The following is a 16,608-nucleotide window of genomic DNA, read 5'->3' as shown; positions in this document are numbered from 1 at the left end:
TCATCACACGCCCATGCATGCGAAGACTTATATGCAATTTTATGTTGCATTACTCATTTTGGGTAATAAATGACATCACATCTTTCAGCCTATTTCTTTCCTTCTCTCAAGCACAGAAGTCATCAGTACAAGGGGTAAAGCATGGAACTATTTTTAGCTCCTGCTTGGGGCTGGGGTGGGGAAATAAGATTCCTGGGTGTTGGAATAATAGTTTTTGGCACTCTACTCCCGGTTTATCCAGCAGCCATTCAGCCCCGAGTGCTGAGGCAGGCAGAAGCTTTTCCGAGGGCCTCCAGCTGCCAGCCGGGCCCTCCAGGTAAGTTGCGGGTTCAGAACACGGCAGTGCCCCCCCCCCCATCTCTGGCTGACATCTGGAAGAAGACACACAGCAAGAAGAGGAGCTGCTGGCCTTCTATTCTTGTGTGGAACGCACAACAGAAGAGGAGGACAGACAAAACCACGGCACTGGCCCCCCACTTCAGAACTGAGGCCAAGGAGAAAGAACCGGCCCATTTTGCTCTCCTATTCAGCCGGCGCCCGCTTTCAGTGGTGACTCATCCCCAGCGTGCACCTGCGCCATGTGTTAAGTGGTGCTGAATAAAAGCCCCACACCTCCATTTACACAACAAAGAAGCGCGGCCTGCGTCTCTCCCTCCCCACCCCTCCCCGCTTGTTTGCTCTGAAAAGGGGGCTTGTGGAGGGGGGGGGAGAAGGAGAGCGGAGAATTCTGCCTTCAGTTGGTGCGGGTTTTACATGCAGATTCAAGGATAGACCGGTTTTGTAATTGTATTAAATGGCAATATCGTAAAGCAACCCAAAAGCGTTAGATTATCACAGTTGTAAATGGTGTGTTTTTTTAAAAAAGCCAACCCCCCCTCCACAAACCCCTTTCATCAAAGCCCTCCGTCCTCCAGGGATGCATTTCTGAGCAGGGGGGGGGACCCGCAAACCAGTTGCTCGAAAGTCTTCCTGATGCTCAGCCCAAGTCAGAAAAGGCTTAATGAAGAAGGGCCTGGAAATCCACCAGGGCTTCCCGAGGAACATCTGACTTGGTGATTTATGCATATTAATAATGGCAGTCCTATTGAGGCAGGCAGGCAGGCAGAGGCGCGTACGTGTCCCACGAATCTTAATGTCTTCAGCTCCACTGGGATTATTACCAATGTAAATTCCTACCATTCTGGGCTATTAATCTCTGTCTGTCCTCCTGTTCGGCAACATAATGACTAATTAAACATCAAAAGACAAGAACGGGGGAGATTTTCTAGACAGTTCCTGGGCCACCTCTCCTCCCCTGAGACGGATTCACATGACAGGGATAAGTAGGTAAATGTGTAGGAAATGTTCTACAAATCACTGCCACCCACCCCAATAGGAGAAAAACACACGGCAAAGGTACTGTAGCCTGACCAGAGGTGCGCAGCTCACATCACTCAAGAGGGGCACTTTCACAAGGCTACCAACTCAAGAGGGCCACAAGCCCCCTGGGGCGTAAGGAGAGCTGGGCGGTCCCTTTCTCTTCCTTCAGGCGGGTCTCGCCTTGCCTCTCGACACCCAGCAGAGAGGACACCCCCTTCTCTTTTTCTCTTGCCTCTTTTGTCACCCTCTCCGTTAAGCACCTTTCCTTTGCCCACAGTGCACGTGCTCTAGCTCTGTGCATGCAGGCACACAGCCCCAGTTCTCTCAGGACCCTCGGACTCTGGCTTCTCCATCTACAGCACCCTCTACAATTCCACCTACTCCTTCCCTCCCCACAGCACCATCTCCTTCTGCCTCCCTCTGAATCGCCATCCATCCATCCTGCATCCCTTTCTCTGCTTCCTTATCCCACAGGCTGCTCTGCATCCCATAATAACGTAAGAGAAGCCCATGTTGGATCAGGCCCATGGCCCATCCAGTCCAACACTCTGTGTCACACAGTGGCCAGAAAATACCAGGTGCCCTCAGGAGGCCCAGCAGCCGGGCCAGGACACTAGAAGCCCCTCCCACTCTTGAACACACACCCCAAAGCACCAAGAATCCAGAGCATCACTGGCCCCAGACGGAGAGTTCCTACCTATACCTTGTGGCTAATAGCCACTGATGGACCTCTGCTCCATAAGCTTCTCTAATTCCCCCTTGAAGCCCTCCATGCTTGTAGCCACCGCCGCCACCTCCTGTGCCAGTGAATCCCCATTTCTCATCTTCTGCCTTAACCCAAAACCCCTACTCTGCTCTTCACTGTGTTTGGCAGCAGCAGCAGCACACAGGTCCTTCCCTCTCCCAGAGCAAGGCATATAGCTGTCCAAGCAGTATGGTTGGCTGCTGGGGCAGACTAGAAAACACTGCCTCTCCCATAAGGAGAGAAACAACACAGAGACAGCCATGGAGACATTCTCTTGTCCCTTCCCCCCCCCCCGCCTAGAAATCCCTTCACTTCCTTGCCCCCCCCCCCCCCCCCCCCCGCTTAGAAATCCCTGCACAGAAGCAGGAAAGGGATGTCAAGAAGGGGTGCCCGGAAATCCTGACCCACCTGCCTGGTGCTACACTAGCCTTAGACAGACATTAGAAACTTGGCTTTTTGTGATAAATGTGAGTCAGCAATCCAACAGTGACTAGATAAGACAGTGCGTCCACCTGCCCGTTCAGTTGTATTTACCAGAAGTTAAAAAAACAAAACTTTACTTACAGAAGAAGGCAAACCAGGGGGCACCTTCCTTACTTTCTTTGTCTGCAGAGAATCTGCACAAAAAAAGTCACAAATTTTCCAATTAGCTACACTTCAGTAACAAACAATGATAAGCAGCAATGCTGAAGCGAAACTGCTAGAAGCTCTCCAAAGAGGGCTTGAGAACAGAAGGTAGGAGGTGGGCAGAGGGATCCATTACACCAACTACAGAACTTCCACATCAGAACCCCGTTTCAGCACAACCAAGTATGCTGTGGAACAAACAAGACTGCTCCGTCACGGCACATCCACTTCGAATCCATGAGCCGACTCAGCAAACTCACTCACACAAGAGTGCACACCCAAGGAGACACAACACTGAACGTCATTCGGATATTAGCTTGGTGAGGAATGGCATTCAAGCCAATGCTTCACAAAAGAACAGAAGTCATTGCTGCCTGAGAGAAAGGGCAAACCATGAGGAACCTGCTGACTACGGGGTATGATGAGCCTGCAGGTCTGAAACAGGTAACTGAGCCCGGCAGGGAACAGAATGGAAAGTTATGACCTGGGCACAACTGTTCTCCCAAGCAGACTGGAGCCTAGTACTCACAACTATGTTGTTAGAACAGATCCGGAATCTACTATGTTGGTCACACCTAATTTGTGTGAACTGGGCTTCTTTTTTAAAAATATAAGCTTTATTTTGGGCTGGTGCCTCAGCAGTGAATTAACTTCTCTGCCTCAGAAGGGCGGGTGGGCCTCAGATAAGCACCTAACCGGTTGATGCCCGCATTGTCCAATTTCAACCACTATTTAAGTTCAGCACCGTACATGCACACCCCGAGGTCAAGAGCAGGAGCAAAGACGTGCAGGGGCGGGCAGGCTTGGATTCCACGAGGAATCTTTTATACAAACTGTGCCCTAACCCAGCACAGGCAAGATGCCTGAATTTCAGCGTCAGTTAAATATCGAACACTATTAGCTAGATGGCAGTTGAATGTCAAACAATATACAATTCTAAACTATGACAAATTCATGAAGAGACAGTTGTCCCAACTCTATATGAACTAGAATTAAAGTACTTCCTAATGCTGCCTGAAATACTGAATTGCCACAGAACTACAGACAAAGACCATCACGACCGATTAAACAACTAAACTGTAAACTTCAAGAGGAGGAGTGATAACATTAGGCATGTCATAATCTCTTTCTGCGTATGCCCACAAGACCTGCGTTTCACATTGGGGGGGGGGGGGGGGGGAAAGGGAAGCTGGTAGCAACAGCTTCCCGATTTTGCTTTCGAGAGGATCAGGGTCATGTGGCCGCTGTCTTGTGAAAACTTCACCCACTCTCGGGAGCTCCAAGGTGACCACAGAAAAGTTATATCTACACTGAGACAGATCCACCGCCCAAATCCTTGGCCTTTTATGCAAAAAGGAACCCACCCAGCTTCCAAAAAGACAGACTTGTGATTAAGGGAACAGCAGCAGCAGCCGGTACCCTGATTAGCATCAATTACTCACCAAGAGAAGATGACTCATGAAGAGGTCTTCGTCTTGGATTTGCGGCAGAAAATGGATAATAGGGTGTTCCAGCTTTTCCTGAGGATGACATCTGGCTTGGGCTTCGCAGACTGGGCTGCAAAACAAGAATGACACTTAGAAACATCCTCTCTGACGAAACATCAGTCACCTCGTGCTGGCTGTTGAGGCCAACTTCAGTCCCAAACCAGCTTGTTCAAATAAATTGGGGGGGGGGAGTGGCTTAAGAATTAGCATGACATTATTGCTATAGATCAGGAAATATTCCCAGTTTTTCAGACGGCAACTCCAGTCTCATGTTTTCAGAAAGTTTTTTATTACCTTTCATTTTAAAAGCCTGTTGGCTGATATAATGATGCATAAGGGCCTCATTCTCAGCAGACTGGTTAATAAGCCAAAGTGAAAAGAGGCTGAACTTGCTGAGACACAAAGCAGTGCCGAATTAGGAGTTGACTGCAATTTTTTATTCATGCTCTGTTCAAGTAACACAGACAGAGATTTCTCTGAGAAACACGCAAAGTGCCAGGGACGCTAAGTTGCTAGCAGAGCACTCCCCACCACCACCCACGAGCAAACGGTTAACTTTAGCAATGTTTTAGCAAAGTTTTTTTTTTTAAGTTTTCTTTGCAAAACGCAAAATCAACACAGATGGAATTAACTGATCACACCAATTTTCCTGTGCGCCAGAATAAACTGAACAAGCACTATCAAGTTTCACACTGTTCCGAGAGCATCAGAGGATGGCAGGATGTTCGCCACTATGGTGCCAGCTTGGCCTAGTGGTCAGAGCAGGGGGCTACGATTTGGAAGGCCCGGATCTGAATCCCCACTCTTCCACAGAAGCCTGCTGGGTGACTTTGGGCCAGTTAAAAACTCTCAGCCTAACAGGGTTGTTGTGAGGATAGAACAGTGAAGAGGTGAGTGTTGTAAGCCAGTCTGGATCTCTACTGGGGAGAAATGTGGGCTATTTATGAAGTTAAATAAATAAACAATTGTCCTCTGGATGGGTGTAAAGCAGCTTGGGATTGTCCACACCAAACTCTTGACCAACTGCCAAGGTAGAGATCAGAGTCCTCTAGCAAGCTAAATCATCATCTGCTAAACTTATAAAGGTTTCCCTTGCTTGAAAGCTAGTCGAATCTGACTGTAGGGGGCGGTGCTGTCCCAAACCAGCTTGTTGAAATAAATTGGGGGGGGGGAGTGGCTTAAGAATTAGCATGACATTATTGCTATAGATCAGGAAATATTCCCAGTTTTTCAGACGGCAACTCCAGTCTCATGTTTTCAGAAAGTTTTTTATTGCCTTTCATTTTAAAAGCCTGTTGGCTGATATAATGATGCATAAGGGCCTCATTCTCAGCAGACTGGTTAATAAGCCAAAGTGAAAAGAGGCTGAACTTGCTGAGACACAAAGCAGTGCCGAATTAGGAGTTGACTGCAATTTTTTATTCATGCTCTGTTCAAGTAACACAGACAGAGATTTCTCTGAGAAACACGCAAAGTGCCAGGGACGCTAAGTTGCTAGCAGAGCACTCCCCACCACCACCCACGAGCAAACGGTTAACTTTAGCAATGTTTTAGCAAAGTTTTTTTTTTTAAGTTTTCTTTGCAAAACGCAAAATCAACACAGATGGAATTAACTGATCACACCAATTTTCCTGTGCGCCAGAATAAACTGAACAAGCATTATCAAGTTTCACCCTGTGACCCAAGAGCATCAGAGGATGGCAGGATGTTCGCCACTATGGTGCCAGCTTGGCCTAGTGGTCAGAGCAGGGGGCTACGATTTGGAAGGCCCGGATCTGAATCCCCACTCTTCCACAGAAGCCTGCTGGGTGACTTTGGGCCAGTTAAAAACTCTCAGCCTAACAGGGTTGTTGTGAGGATAGAACAGTGAAGAGGTGAGTGTTGTAAGCCAGTCTGGATCCCTACTGGGGAGAAATGTGGGCTATTTATGAAGTTAAATAAATAAACAATTGTCCTCTGGATGGGTGTAAAGCAGCTTGGGATTGTCCACACCAAACTCTTGACCAACTGCCAAGGTAGAGATCAGAGTCCTCTAGCAAGCTAAATCATCATCTGCTAAACTTATAAAGGTTTCCCTTGCTTGAAAGCTAGTCGAATCTGACTGTAGGGGGCGGTGCTCATCTCCGTTTCCAAGTCGAAGAGCCAGCGCTGTCCGGAGACATTTCCGTGGTCATGTGGCCGGCGTGACTAAATGCCGAGGCGCACGGAACGCTGTTACCTTCCCACCGAAGTGGTACCTATTTATCTACTTGCAATTTCTTGCTTTCAGAACTGCTAGGTTGGCAGGAGCTGGGGCCAGAGACGGGAGCTCACTCTGTCACGCGGCACTCAGGTCTCAAACTGCTGAACTACAGACTTTTCGGTCTGCAGCTCAGCGTCTTAACCTTTAAGCCATCACAGCCCCTTATACCCAGTTACTAGAGGACAATCACACTATACATAGTGAATCCATATGGGATCTTAGTCACCTGAAGAGAAGTTAATGGATACAGAATTGTACCACTAAACTGAGAACCAAAGAATGTTAGAGAAACTTCCTAGGTGCCAGCATCAACTTCCAATAAGGAATGCATTTAATTCAAAAGGCAGGCTAGCTAATGTTATTTGATCACTGACACTTGCATGATTTTCTTGTTATTTGGCTAAGAGGTGGGAAGGGGAGTTGGGTTATCAAGTTTATTTTGACTCAGGTTGGTAAAAAAAAAAGTTAAGTGTATCGCAAGTCAATTTGATGTTCCAATAACCAAAAACACACAGACGCAAACAACACTTGAACTGTAATCTTTGATTAGGAAAAACAAAGCCTATTGAATGAGGTTTAAATGTTATATTTAAATGCATTTAAATAGAAAATACTTTTACTAGAGTAACAACTTCTAAAAATTTAAGGCAATTACTCAGCATTTACTTCCTCTATATTATTTATATTTTTAAAAACCCTAAAAGGCACTGAAAACACCTGACACATTTTTGGGGGTACACTGAAATTACTGTGCATGAATGTGGTCACCCACTCATTTGTTTTACCAGAATTCAACCCTTGTCCATGGAGACCACCTGGACACCTCATCACTAGCATTACCTGATAGCTCCGTATCAGACTAGCTATGCTGATCGAATCAAAACCACAGCTAAAACTCATATTTATACATTTCTTCTCACTCTGGAAGGTATATTGTAATCATCAAACAAATGAATCCGTAACTTCTTTGGATTGTTATGTATTTGAGGTTTCCTCTTCCCAAAGCCCTACTTTACAAACCAATAAAATAGACATGTCCTCTCTCTCACACACACGATACTTAAGAATAATCATCCCAAAAGCACTAATCACAACTTAGAAACTGCCAAGTTTGCCTAATGTTGTATTGGCAGTGGCATCTGTTCGTTGTTATTATGAAACAAATTTTTTTGAAAGTTTTCCACAGAAAAATAAAGCACTGGAAAAAGCTCTGTAAGAAGAGTGTGTGAGCGCACAAGCAAGCTGCGCCCAAGCACAAACCTCTGCCGTGACGTCTGAAAGCGGCTACCAAGTATGCGTTAAGCAAGAACCGAGGACAGCTCTGAATTACTGACTGGATGTTGGTTTCTGACAAATGAAAACATGTTCAAACATCAAATGAGCAAGGCACCCATGAAGCTAAATTATACTACAAATCCATTCTGTATGGAAATTTCAGAGATACTTTTACAACTATCAGCAGGTTGTTAAAGAATCCGATCTTGAGAATATCATTAGATAGTGAAAACAAAGGAACCTTGAATGAGTAATCAATAGCAACTGCCAGAAAATGAGACAGATTAGGATTCTCTCTGAGGTTTTGTCTTAGAAAGTTTTCATTAAATGCATTGTGCTAACAAGTCATTAACTATACACATGATTACAGACCATTTTTCTTAAGGGAGAAGAGGGAAGGGGGAACCAACCGCCTCTTAAAACAGGTTGAGGAGCAGCACAACATTTGTCACTGGAAGAGAACCCCCAAAATGCAGAGCCTCAACACTCCCTTTAAGTCATTTCGCAGGTTTGAAAAGGCAGACGACAGCGATCACCGGCAGACTCCCCGCTGCATCCGACCACTGGTATGAGCCACGGCCCAAGGAGCTAAAAATGTGACTGATGGACACATGAGAAACAAAACCAGAATGGTAGTTTCACCAGCCTTAAGCTCCGACAGTTGAGAATTCAGTACAGTTGTTTTTTCTTCACAAGAAAGCCATTTTAGGGCTCGGCATCAGCTGCTTTTCTTCAGCAGATGGACCATCTGACTTTCAGTAGCAAACACGACAGATTAAAAAGAAATACTCAGGGCACAAACCCCCTGCTATGGGCCCACGGGAGCCCCCAAAAGGGCTCGAGCACTGGATGCCTCCCTCCCCCACCATAAGAACATCAGAGAAGCCCATGTTGGATCAGGCCCATGGTCCCTCCAGTCCAACACTCTGTGTCACATAGTGGCCAGAAATACCAGGTGCCCTTAGAAGGTCCAGCAGTGGGGCCAGGACACTAGAAGCCCTCCCACTGTTGTCCCACCCCCATCCCCACTTCTCTGCCTTCTCTATCCCATGCATAATCTTGTAAACTTCGACCATGTCACCCCTCAGCCCCTCAACCCGTCACCCCTCAGCACCGACAACTTGTACGGCCATCCCTGTATGGCATGGAACTTACTGGGTGACCCTGGGTCAGGGGCCGTGCTGACTGGTGAAGGGGAGAACCCCGAGCTCCTTAGAGGGAGGGTGGGATAAGAATGCACTGAATGCAGAGACCACACCATGAAACACCTCCGACCCTCTCGTGCAATTGCTGGCCTGCCTTCCCTGGCACCTGGAGACATCTGACACACACACAAGCAGAGCATCAGACATCCAGGTCCTCAGGGACTCCCCAGAACTGATGCTGCTGCACACAAGCACCCCTCCCCCCGCCCCGGGTTCGAATCCACACTCTACCACAAAAGTTCACTGGGTGACCCTGGACCAGTCACACGCACTCGGCCTAACTGACCGTGCACGGCAGTTGTGAAGACAAAATGGAAAAGAGGAGAGTGCTGTGAGGCACTGTGGAGAAAAGTGGGGCATCAAGGAAGGAACCAGACAAACCCACTTCAAGCCACTAACAGAAGAGCCATAATTATCATTCAACGGCCTGCATTCTAGAGGTGAGGTGCCACCACCAAAAAATGCTGTTAACCGATCCTTGTACCTGGCGACGGTGGTCAAAATCAGTCACAAAGACCTGCGTTACAACATTTAAACAACATATGATGTCTCCTTCATAATGCTTCAAGTCTTTCTCCCCAGCAATAATCCGTTTCTGGAATAACTGGTGGTTCAGGTTCTGAACTCTCATTTAGATTTGAGTCTGTTTCGCACCATAGAGACAAACACTTATGACCATTTTGTCCAAAGCTATGGTCGTATATTTCCTGCCAAGTTATCATCTTAGAGCAATGGCACCCTTTGCAACGGCTCGGCATTTGATGCTCTCAACGTAACAAAGTATGTCCTCTAGTGGTGAAATGAGAAGGAATGACACCCCATTTGAAACAAACTTTTTAGGCCTGCTAGACTTGTCAGACACTAGACCTGCCTAGAAAGCCATATCCTTCGAGACACAAGACTGGTGCTTGTAGATCATGTAACTTCTGTACTTTGGAGAAAGATTTTAGAAGACGATGATCTAGGCCGGTAAGTGGATTCCTCCTGAATCGTGAGGTGGGTCACAATCGCTGCCATTAATTTCAGGAATATCCTGAGCGCTGATCAGAGACCAAAAGGGAATGCTTAAATTTGACATACAAATTTGAGACACTTTCTGTGGGACAAAAGACATGCAAAACTGGGCAGATACCAACCTAGCCTGAATTAAATTCAACATCCAGGTGGATGAGCTGGTACTATTGCAAGGAAAATTCTTGTCAAGTCAGCAGAGGTTAACAAGTCATTGGAATGGAAGGCTTTTGGGCCAGGACGGTTCACCAAACTTCATTTTTCTTGGATACCTCAGAAGAGTGAATAGATTCCTACAATTTTTTTCTTGCAATAGTACCAGTTCAACCACCTGGTTACTGAATTTAATTCAGGCTAGGCTGATGTCTGCCCAGTTTTGAGGATTCCAAGACAGACAGAAAGAGATGAAGAGGATGCAGTTCTATGGACTATCCCCATCTGGTGGGGCCCGTGGCCCACGGATCCAAGGAGGAGTGAAATCAGCTGTCCCCAAACAGCTGGAGGTGTCCCACCAACGGAGTAGTCATGGCATCATTTCTTATTACAATATCTTTTACTTTAACGATTTTTAACTCTGAAAGCTGCCTCGGGCAGGTTCCTGGAGAAGTGGCATATTTTTTTTCTAAATAAATAAAATGCAGCAGCTTTAGTCAGCCTCTGTAACTCATCCTTAAGGCTACGGTTTCCTTCCGGAACTGACTTAAACAGCATCTGGACTGTAAGACAGAAGCCACAGCAAAAAAGAGAAACTGCCACTGGAGTCCTTATGGCCCAGGAAGAGACTTCATGGCCCTCAAGAAAGGAAAATTCACGATTCCTGTCAGAAGTATCCTTGAGGGAACCGTCATCTTTAGTTAGAACAGCCACCACTGACCTCTGAAGCATGCCCTGTGCCGTCTTTTCTGAAAAGATGAAGTCCTTTTTTGCACACACATCCCCTGAAGTGGATTTGTAAGGGGTTGAGACCATTCCTTCTTAACATTTCCAAAGATTTCAGGGAGCAGGAAAAACTCCCTTTACAGGAAAAGTACAAGGGAATGCCATCTCCGTGACCTTTCGGTTTTGAGGTTCCATTTTCTTAGGCTCCACAACAATACAGTTAATGTCAACAAGATGGGATACCCTCATTACTGAAGAAAGTTGGGAGTTAAAGCACTAGAGCCTACCAATCAATATATCATAGAATCATAGAGTTGGAAGGGGCCATGCGGACCATCTAGTCCGACCCCCTGACCAATGCAGGACCAGCCTAGAGCATCTCTGACAAATATTCGTCCAGCCTCTTCTTGAAGGTTGCCAGTGAAGGGGAGTCACCGCCTCTCTCTCTATCCTCCACCTCCAAGACAGAGACAGGGCTCCTTATCACTCTGTGGCGATGGAGCTACAACTCCAAACCAGCTACTGACTGACCATTCCAAAGATCTAGTTTGAATTTAAAATGCTACAACAAGGCGAGGGGGGGGGAGCTGTAATAGTTGATGGAATTATATTTCATTAGTCTGCCAGCTAACAGCCTTCTAGATCGCCAGTTCCTTCCTGCTCCACAAGCACGCCACACTACTATTCCCGGAGAACTCGAGCTACTTCTAGTCCTGCTTAGAAGGGTAGAAACCTGATGTACACTGCAAATAAAAGTGTCCAGCTCCAGGACAAAAAAAATCCACTCCCAACTTCATGTAAGGAAGGAGAAGCGAAGAGAGTTAGAATTACTTGCATGTCATCAGCCTCTCTCTCCCCCCCCACCCTTCCTCCAGCCATGCAAGTGAATTCCTCCCTCAACTGCACCCTGCACTTCCTCAAGCTAATTCCTAACACCTGCTACCCACTTCCCTCAAGGATCTCTTTGCAGATTATCTTCAGGAGTCAACTCCAATTTCAGAAACACGGGCCCTGTGAGCAAATTTTTTTTTGCTTTCTCAAATGATCCTGGCTCCAAGCACAGAATGTCCATGGCGGGGGGGGAGGGGAGGGGGAGAGCAGTTTCTGTGCTCCTGCTTGAAGAGTTAAGAGCTGGTGCAGACTGACAGTGCCCCCCCCCTCAAGATAAGAGGTCAGCCGCCGTGCTGAGGAACAGCTCATCACCCCCCCCCCACATCCACCCACGGAGGAGCTTCCTTCTCTGGGGCTTATTCCAGGTAACATCTTTAGCCAAAGGTCCCCACAGGGAACAGCACACTGATGCAAGAGAATAAACACCCTGTGCATAATCCACCCTGACCCGGGTGGCCCAGGGGAGCCCAGTCTCTTCTCAGATCTCGGACGCTAAGCAGGGTTGTTCCTGCTTAGTACTTGGACGGGAGGCCACCAAGGAAGCCCAGGGTTGCTGCACAGAGGCAGGCCATGGCCAGCCACCGCTGAACGTCTCCTGCCTTGAAAACCCCACTGGGGTTGCCCAAGATCAGCTGCAACGTGGCAGCGTTTTCCACCACCAATGCCTAAGCAGCCATAGAGGCCCCTGTAGAGGCGGACGCCTTGAAGCCCTTTCTTTTCCTGGCCTGCTGCTGCTAATCCTTTCGGCACGCTGTACTCTATTACCTAATACATCTTGTTTTTGTTCTTTGTACAGTTCCCTCCCCGCACTTGTATTTCTATTTACATGCCACCTTGAGGGGCCTTAAGCTGAGCCCTATGCTTGAGAGAGGGTGGACATTTTTAGAATACGAGTGGCAGAGGTAGGTTTCCAGAGCCCTTGGCTTGCTTCAGGCCAGTGGCTGCGCCCGCCCAGGCCTGGCTCTATCCCACGCCAGCACAATCCCCCTCTGAGGGCCCAGAGACACACGTTCGAGTGAGCTCTCGTGCCATGTTTTACCTGGCAGCCTGACAGTCCTGGCTCTCGACCAAACAACGGAAATGGACTTCTTTCTGCAGTTTTTCCTATAAAATAAAAGTAAAAATAAAATAATGAAACATCCACTTCAGACATGCTAAAAATCCTGCTAAGCCGAGAATTAGAGAGGGGGGAAATGAATGAGTGCAAATATAAGAAAATTAGCGGGAATATTTTATGTTTGATCTGAAAAATATTTTAAAAGCATGAATTCCTCCGTCATTAATGACCCTGGTGGTGGTGGTGGGGGGGGAATCCGAGTGTGCTGTGCCAAAAAGAGAAAAGACACCTTGCCTTAAAAATATTATACACCTGAGAATATGCCCTGAAAAAACACTAGCCTTTGATCTCCCTCAAGTATGAGATTATTTTTGCTGATTTAATGTTGAAGTCAATCTTGTTTACAAATTGCTGCTTAAAACTGGAATGCGGGAAGGAGGAGAGAAGCAGATCATCTGTTCTTCTGGCAACACCGCGCTGCCAAGTTAATGGGACTGACATGTATTTCACTATTACTTGCTTGGAAAGAGGTGACATTATTGTTAAAAAGAAAGAGAAAAGTTACCAATTTTCTGCTCAAGCAATTTGCCTCCAACAGCTGTCAGAGAGCAAGCAAATAAAATAGCTAGCGCGCGAAATTGTTTGAAGCAGCATGAATCATGCTGCTTGCGTTAACTGGACTCAGCATTTTCTTTCCTGTAAATTAAAAAAAACAACCAACCAACCTTCCACCAAATGATAAACAACTTTGACTAAGGTATGCAATATTCCAGGCGAGGGTTCAGAACAAATATTTGCAAAACAGTAAATTACAAAGAGTGGAAAAATTACTGTGGCGGAGGAGAAGCTGAAATACACACCACCGTGGGAGAACACCTTCCCGCACGCTCCTTGAACATCAATGCCTGTACACAGACACATTGCATCCATGGAGGTTAGATTCTGAGAGCCCCACACAGCACTTAAAAGCATCTTGATTCATTGCCTGACTTCCCAAATCAGCAGAGCAGTATGAACACTGACCGGTTCCCACAAAAAACTACCACTGAACTGGTTCAACCGTGCCAGACTGACCAAAAGTCCAAATTAGCACCAGCCTCATCAAGCCCAAGTTTATTTGGACGTCGAACAATTCACAATGGGTACAACCTTAAAGCTGTCATCTGAAGCCTTCGAATGCTAACATATTCCAGCAAATGCAACAGTAGTCTCAGTGGGACAGACTGACAGCAATCTCACAAACATACAGAGGAACCAGCTCTCAGTTCTGGAGATTATAATTGTGAACGAAGTCCTTCCTCAATCTCACAAACCTACAGAGGAGCCAGCTCTCAGTTCTGGAGATTATAATTGGGTGAATTAAGCATTCACGCATGCCCTTCCTGCACGCGCTGGTTCTCATGAAGATGGGCATTTCACAAGACTGTATCCTGCCATGCAGCCTTCCCTAGGGATCTCAGAAGTAGCAGCAATACAGAAGGCTCAAAGCAATTGGAGTACACAAAAGGCACCAACTGGGAAGCTCCACACAAGGCCAGCAGTTAAGACGTGTCTTCGAGAAGTGCAAGGAGCCTCACTATTAGTGCTCCAACAGACACGCCAGAGCCAACAATCAAATAAACAAGCTGGCTAACATCCCCACCCCACCCATGGCCTCTACCCTTTTTTTGTTTGGCTTGGTGTTCCTCACTAACTCTTATTAATCCTCCTCTCTGCTTGGGTGTTTATATGATTGTATGTTTAACTTAGTATCTGTCTGTCTGTGTAGTTTAGGATGATGCGGAGTAGTTTTCTGTTGCCCCAGAAGGTCGGACCAGAACCAACAGGCTGAAATTAAATCAAAGGAGTTTTCAGCTAAACATTAGGAGGAGCTTCCTGACAGTGAGAACGGTTCCTCAGTGGAACAGGCTTCCTCGGGAGGTGGTGGGCTCTCCTTCTCTGAAGGTTTTCAAACAGAGGCTAGATGGCCCCATCTGACAGCCATGTGGATTCTGTGGACTTGGGCAGATCACACGACAGTAGGGCAGGAAGGCTTGCCTCACTGCTTAGTTCTTGTGGCCCTTTCTGACATGCCCAGGGAAATGCCGGTCGCCACTTTGGGGTCAGGGAGCAATTGTTCTCCAGGCCAGCTTGGCCAGGGATCCTGGAGGGTTTTTGCCCTCTTCAGGGAATAGAGCAGGGGTCGCTGGGGGTGTCCGTGAATTTCCTGCACTGTGCAGGGAGTTGAACTAGATGAACCTGGAGGTCCCTCTATCTATCTATCTATCTATCTATCTATCTGTACATACATACTAAACACTGTTTTAATGTTTGAAATGTTTTAAGGTTGATGCCTTGGGGGCCCCTGCGTTGAGTGGAAAGGTGGCACAGAAATGTTTTTAAAAATAAGTAAGTGAGGCTCTACTGAGGTCACAGACAGAGAACCCAGCTTGCTGCCACAATCCCTGTGCGACCCCAACCCCATCAGGGAATTGTAGGCCAGGGACTTCCTGAAACTGCAACAAGCAGCTTGCCATACTATAAAGTAGAAGAAAAACGACTGGTATCAGAATCTAGATAGTTACAGAGCCTGTAAACAGAACAATTTACACCATTTACACAAAAAGAGATAAGTCTGCTAAAAAAAACACCTGGGAAGCCCTTAGCCTGCATTTGGGTGTCACGAACAAACCACGACTCACTTGAGCCTCATTCATTCTGGAGTTGTGAAGTGATCTGCCGCTCTTCTGCGTTGACATGGAGATGGTTTAGGACGTTGCAGGGAGGACAAGGCCGTTTCGACCCTGGAGGTCCCTTCCAGCTCTATGATTCTATGACCACTGGAGGTTTGATGATGACTCCAGGACACTTCATGGAACTCTGCACCACAACGACCCCTGAAATCCTTTCCTGTGGTTCAACAGTTCATATCTGAAGTGGGCAGTTCTTTGCTCCTACAATCACAGTCCGCACTTGCGGACGGTGAACCCAAATGGCAGTCCTGCTGCTCATCCAGTCTAGCTTGGACAGCTCCTTTAGAAGCTCTGAACCGGTAGGGTTGCCCACCCTCCTGATTAATTCTGCTGACAAACTGGGCCCCCTTACTGATCACCCTTCACTAGAGGTCAGTTATGAAATTTGTAGGGCTGGCCACTAGTCAGCCAAAATTCTGAATGCCCCAGGGAAGAGAGCAATCTCGATTTTGGCGGCCTAAGAGAAGGGTACCAGTGTTATGTCTTCTCAAGTACAACCCCCCTCAGTATACATTAGGGAGACCTGTGTGCTCTCTGCTAAACTTGGCAGTCTTAAATTTAATAGAAAACTAAGTAATGGAAATTCTGGGACTTTTCACACCTTTCCTGGAGTGAGATGAAGAAATTACAAGTCAAATTCAAGACTCGTAAAAGCAAGAAAGCCAGGCTCATGAACCAACATGGTACATTTTTCTGTAAGCTGTATAACCAGTGATGCTTCAAGAGGAATTCCAAGCACAGGCAAACTCACAATAGCCTTTCATTTTGTTTTTACTCTACATTTTAAGAATAACAGGGGACTGCTTGCTGGTTTTAAAAAAAATACACTTGCTTCAGGAAGCCACAAAGTTGTTCAGCAGAGGAAGTTTTGAAAAGGGACAGAGTTGAAGATGCCTTTATTATCAAACTCCTGGTGCTGGAAGATTAATGTCAGAAAAAAATGCCAAGTCTCAAAATTAGCATTCTGTTCATCAGGACAATTGGCACAAGTCACCGTCAACTGCTAGTAAGGTACAACTATGAATATTATAACCGCCTGAAAAATGTGTTTATATGCACATTAATTTAGCATCAAGGTTGTTTTGCACAGTTTCTCCT

The 16,608-nt window shown here is 46.6% G+C and overlaps 1 protein-coding gene across 5 annotated transcripts in view; it reads right to left on the bottom strand.

The window, feature by feature from the left end:
- The window catches only part of TCF12 (transcription factor 12), a 137,743-nt gene that overhangs the window by 50,804 nt on the left and 70,331 nt on the right, over window positions 1-16,608 (bottom strand). For all 5 annotated transcript variants that reach the window (XM_015409186.1, XM_015409187.1, XM_015409189.1 and 2 more), the window contains 3 exons: window positions 12,761-12,825; window positions 4,174-4,288; window positions 2,669-2,721 (listed from right to left, as the gene is read on the bottom strand). In XM_015409186.1, the coding sequence (XP_015264672.1) occupies window positions 2,669-2,721; window positions 4,174-4,288; window positions 12,761-12,825 (233 nt within the window). The remainder of the gene's footprint in view (window positions 1-2,668; window positions 2,722-4,173; window positions 4,289-12,760; window positions 12,826-16,608) is intronic.

The sequence above is a fragment of the Gekko japonicus genome, unplaced genomic scaffold (genome assembly GCF_001447785.1).
Source record: "Gekko japonicus isolate JY-2015 unplaced genomic scaffold, Gekko_japonicus_V1.1 scaffold167, whole genome shotgun sequence".
NCBI classification, from domain to species: domain Eukaryota; kingdom Metazoa; phylum Chordata; class Lepidosauria; order Squamata; family Gekkonidae; genus Gekko; species Gekko japonicus.
The sequence above is the reverse complement of the archived record's forward strand: the minus strand, read 5'-3'. Positions and strand labels throughout refer to the sequence as shown.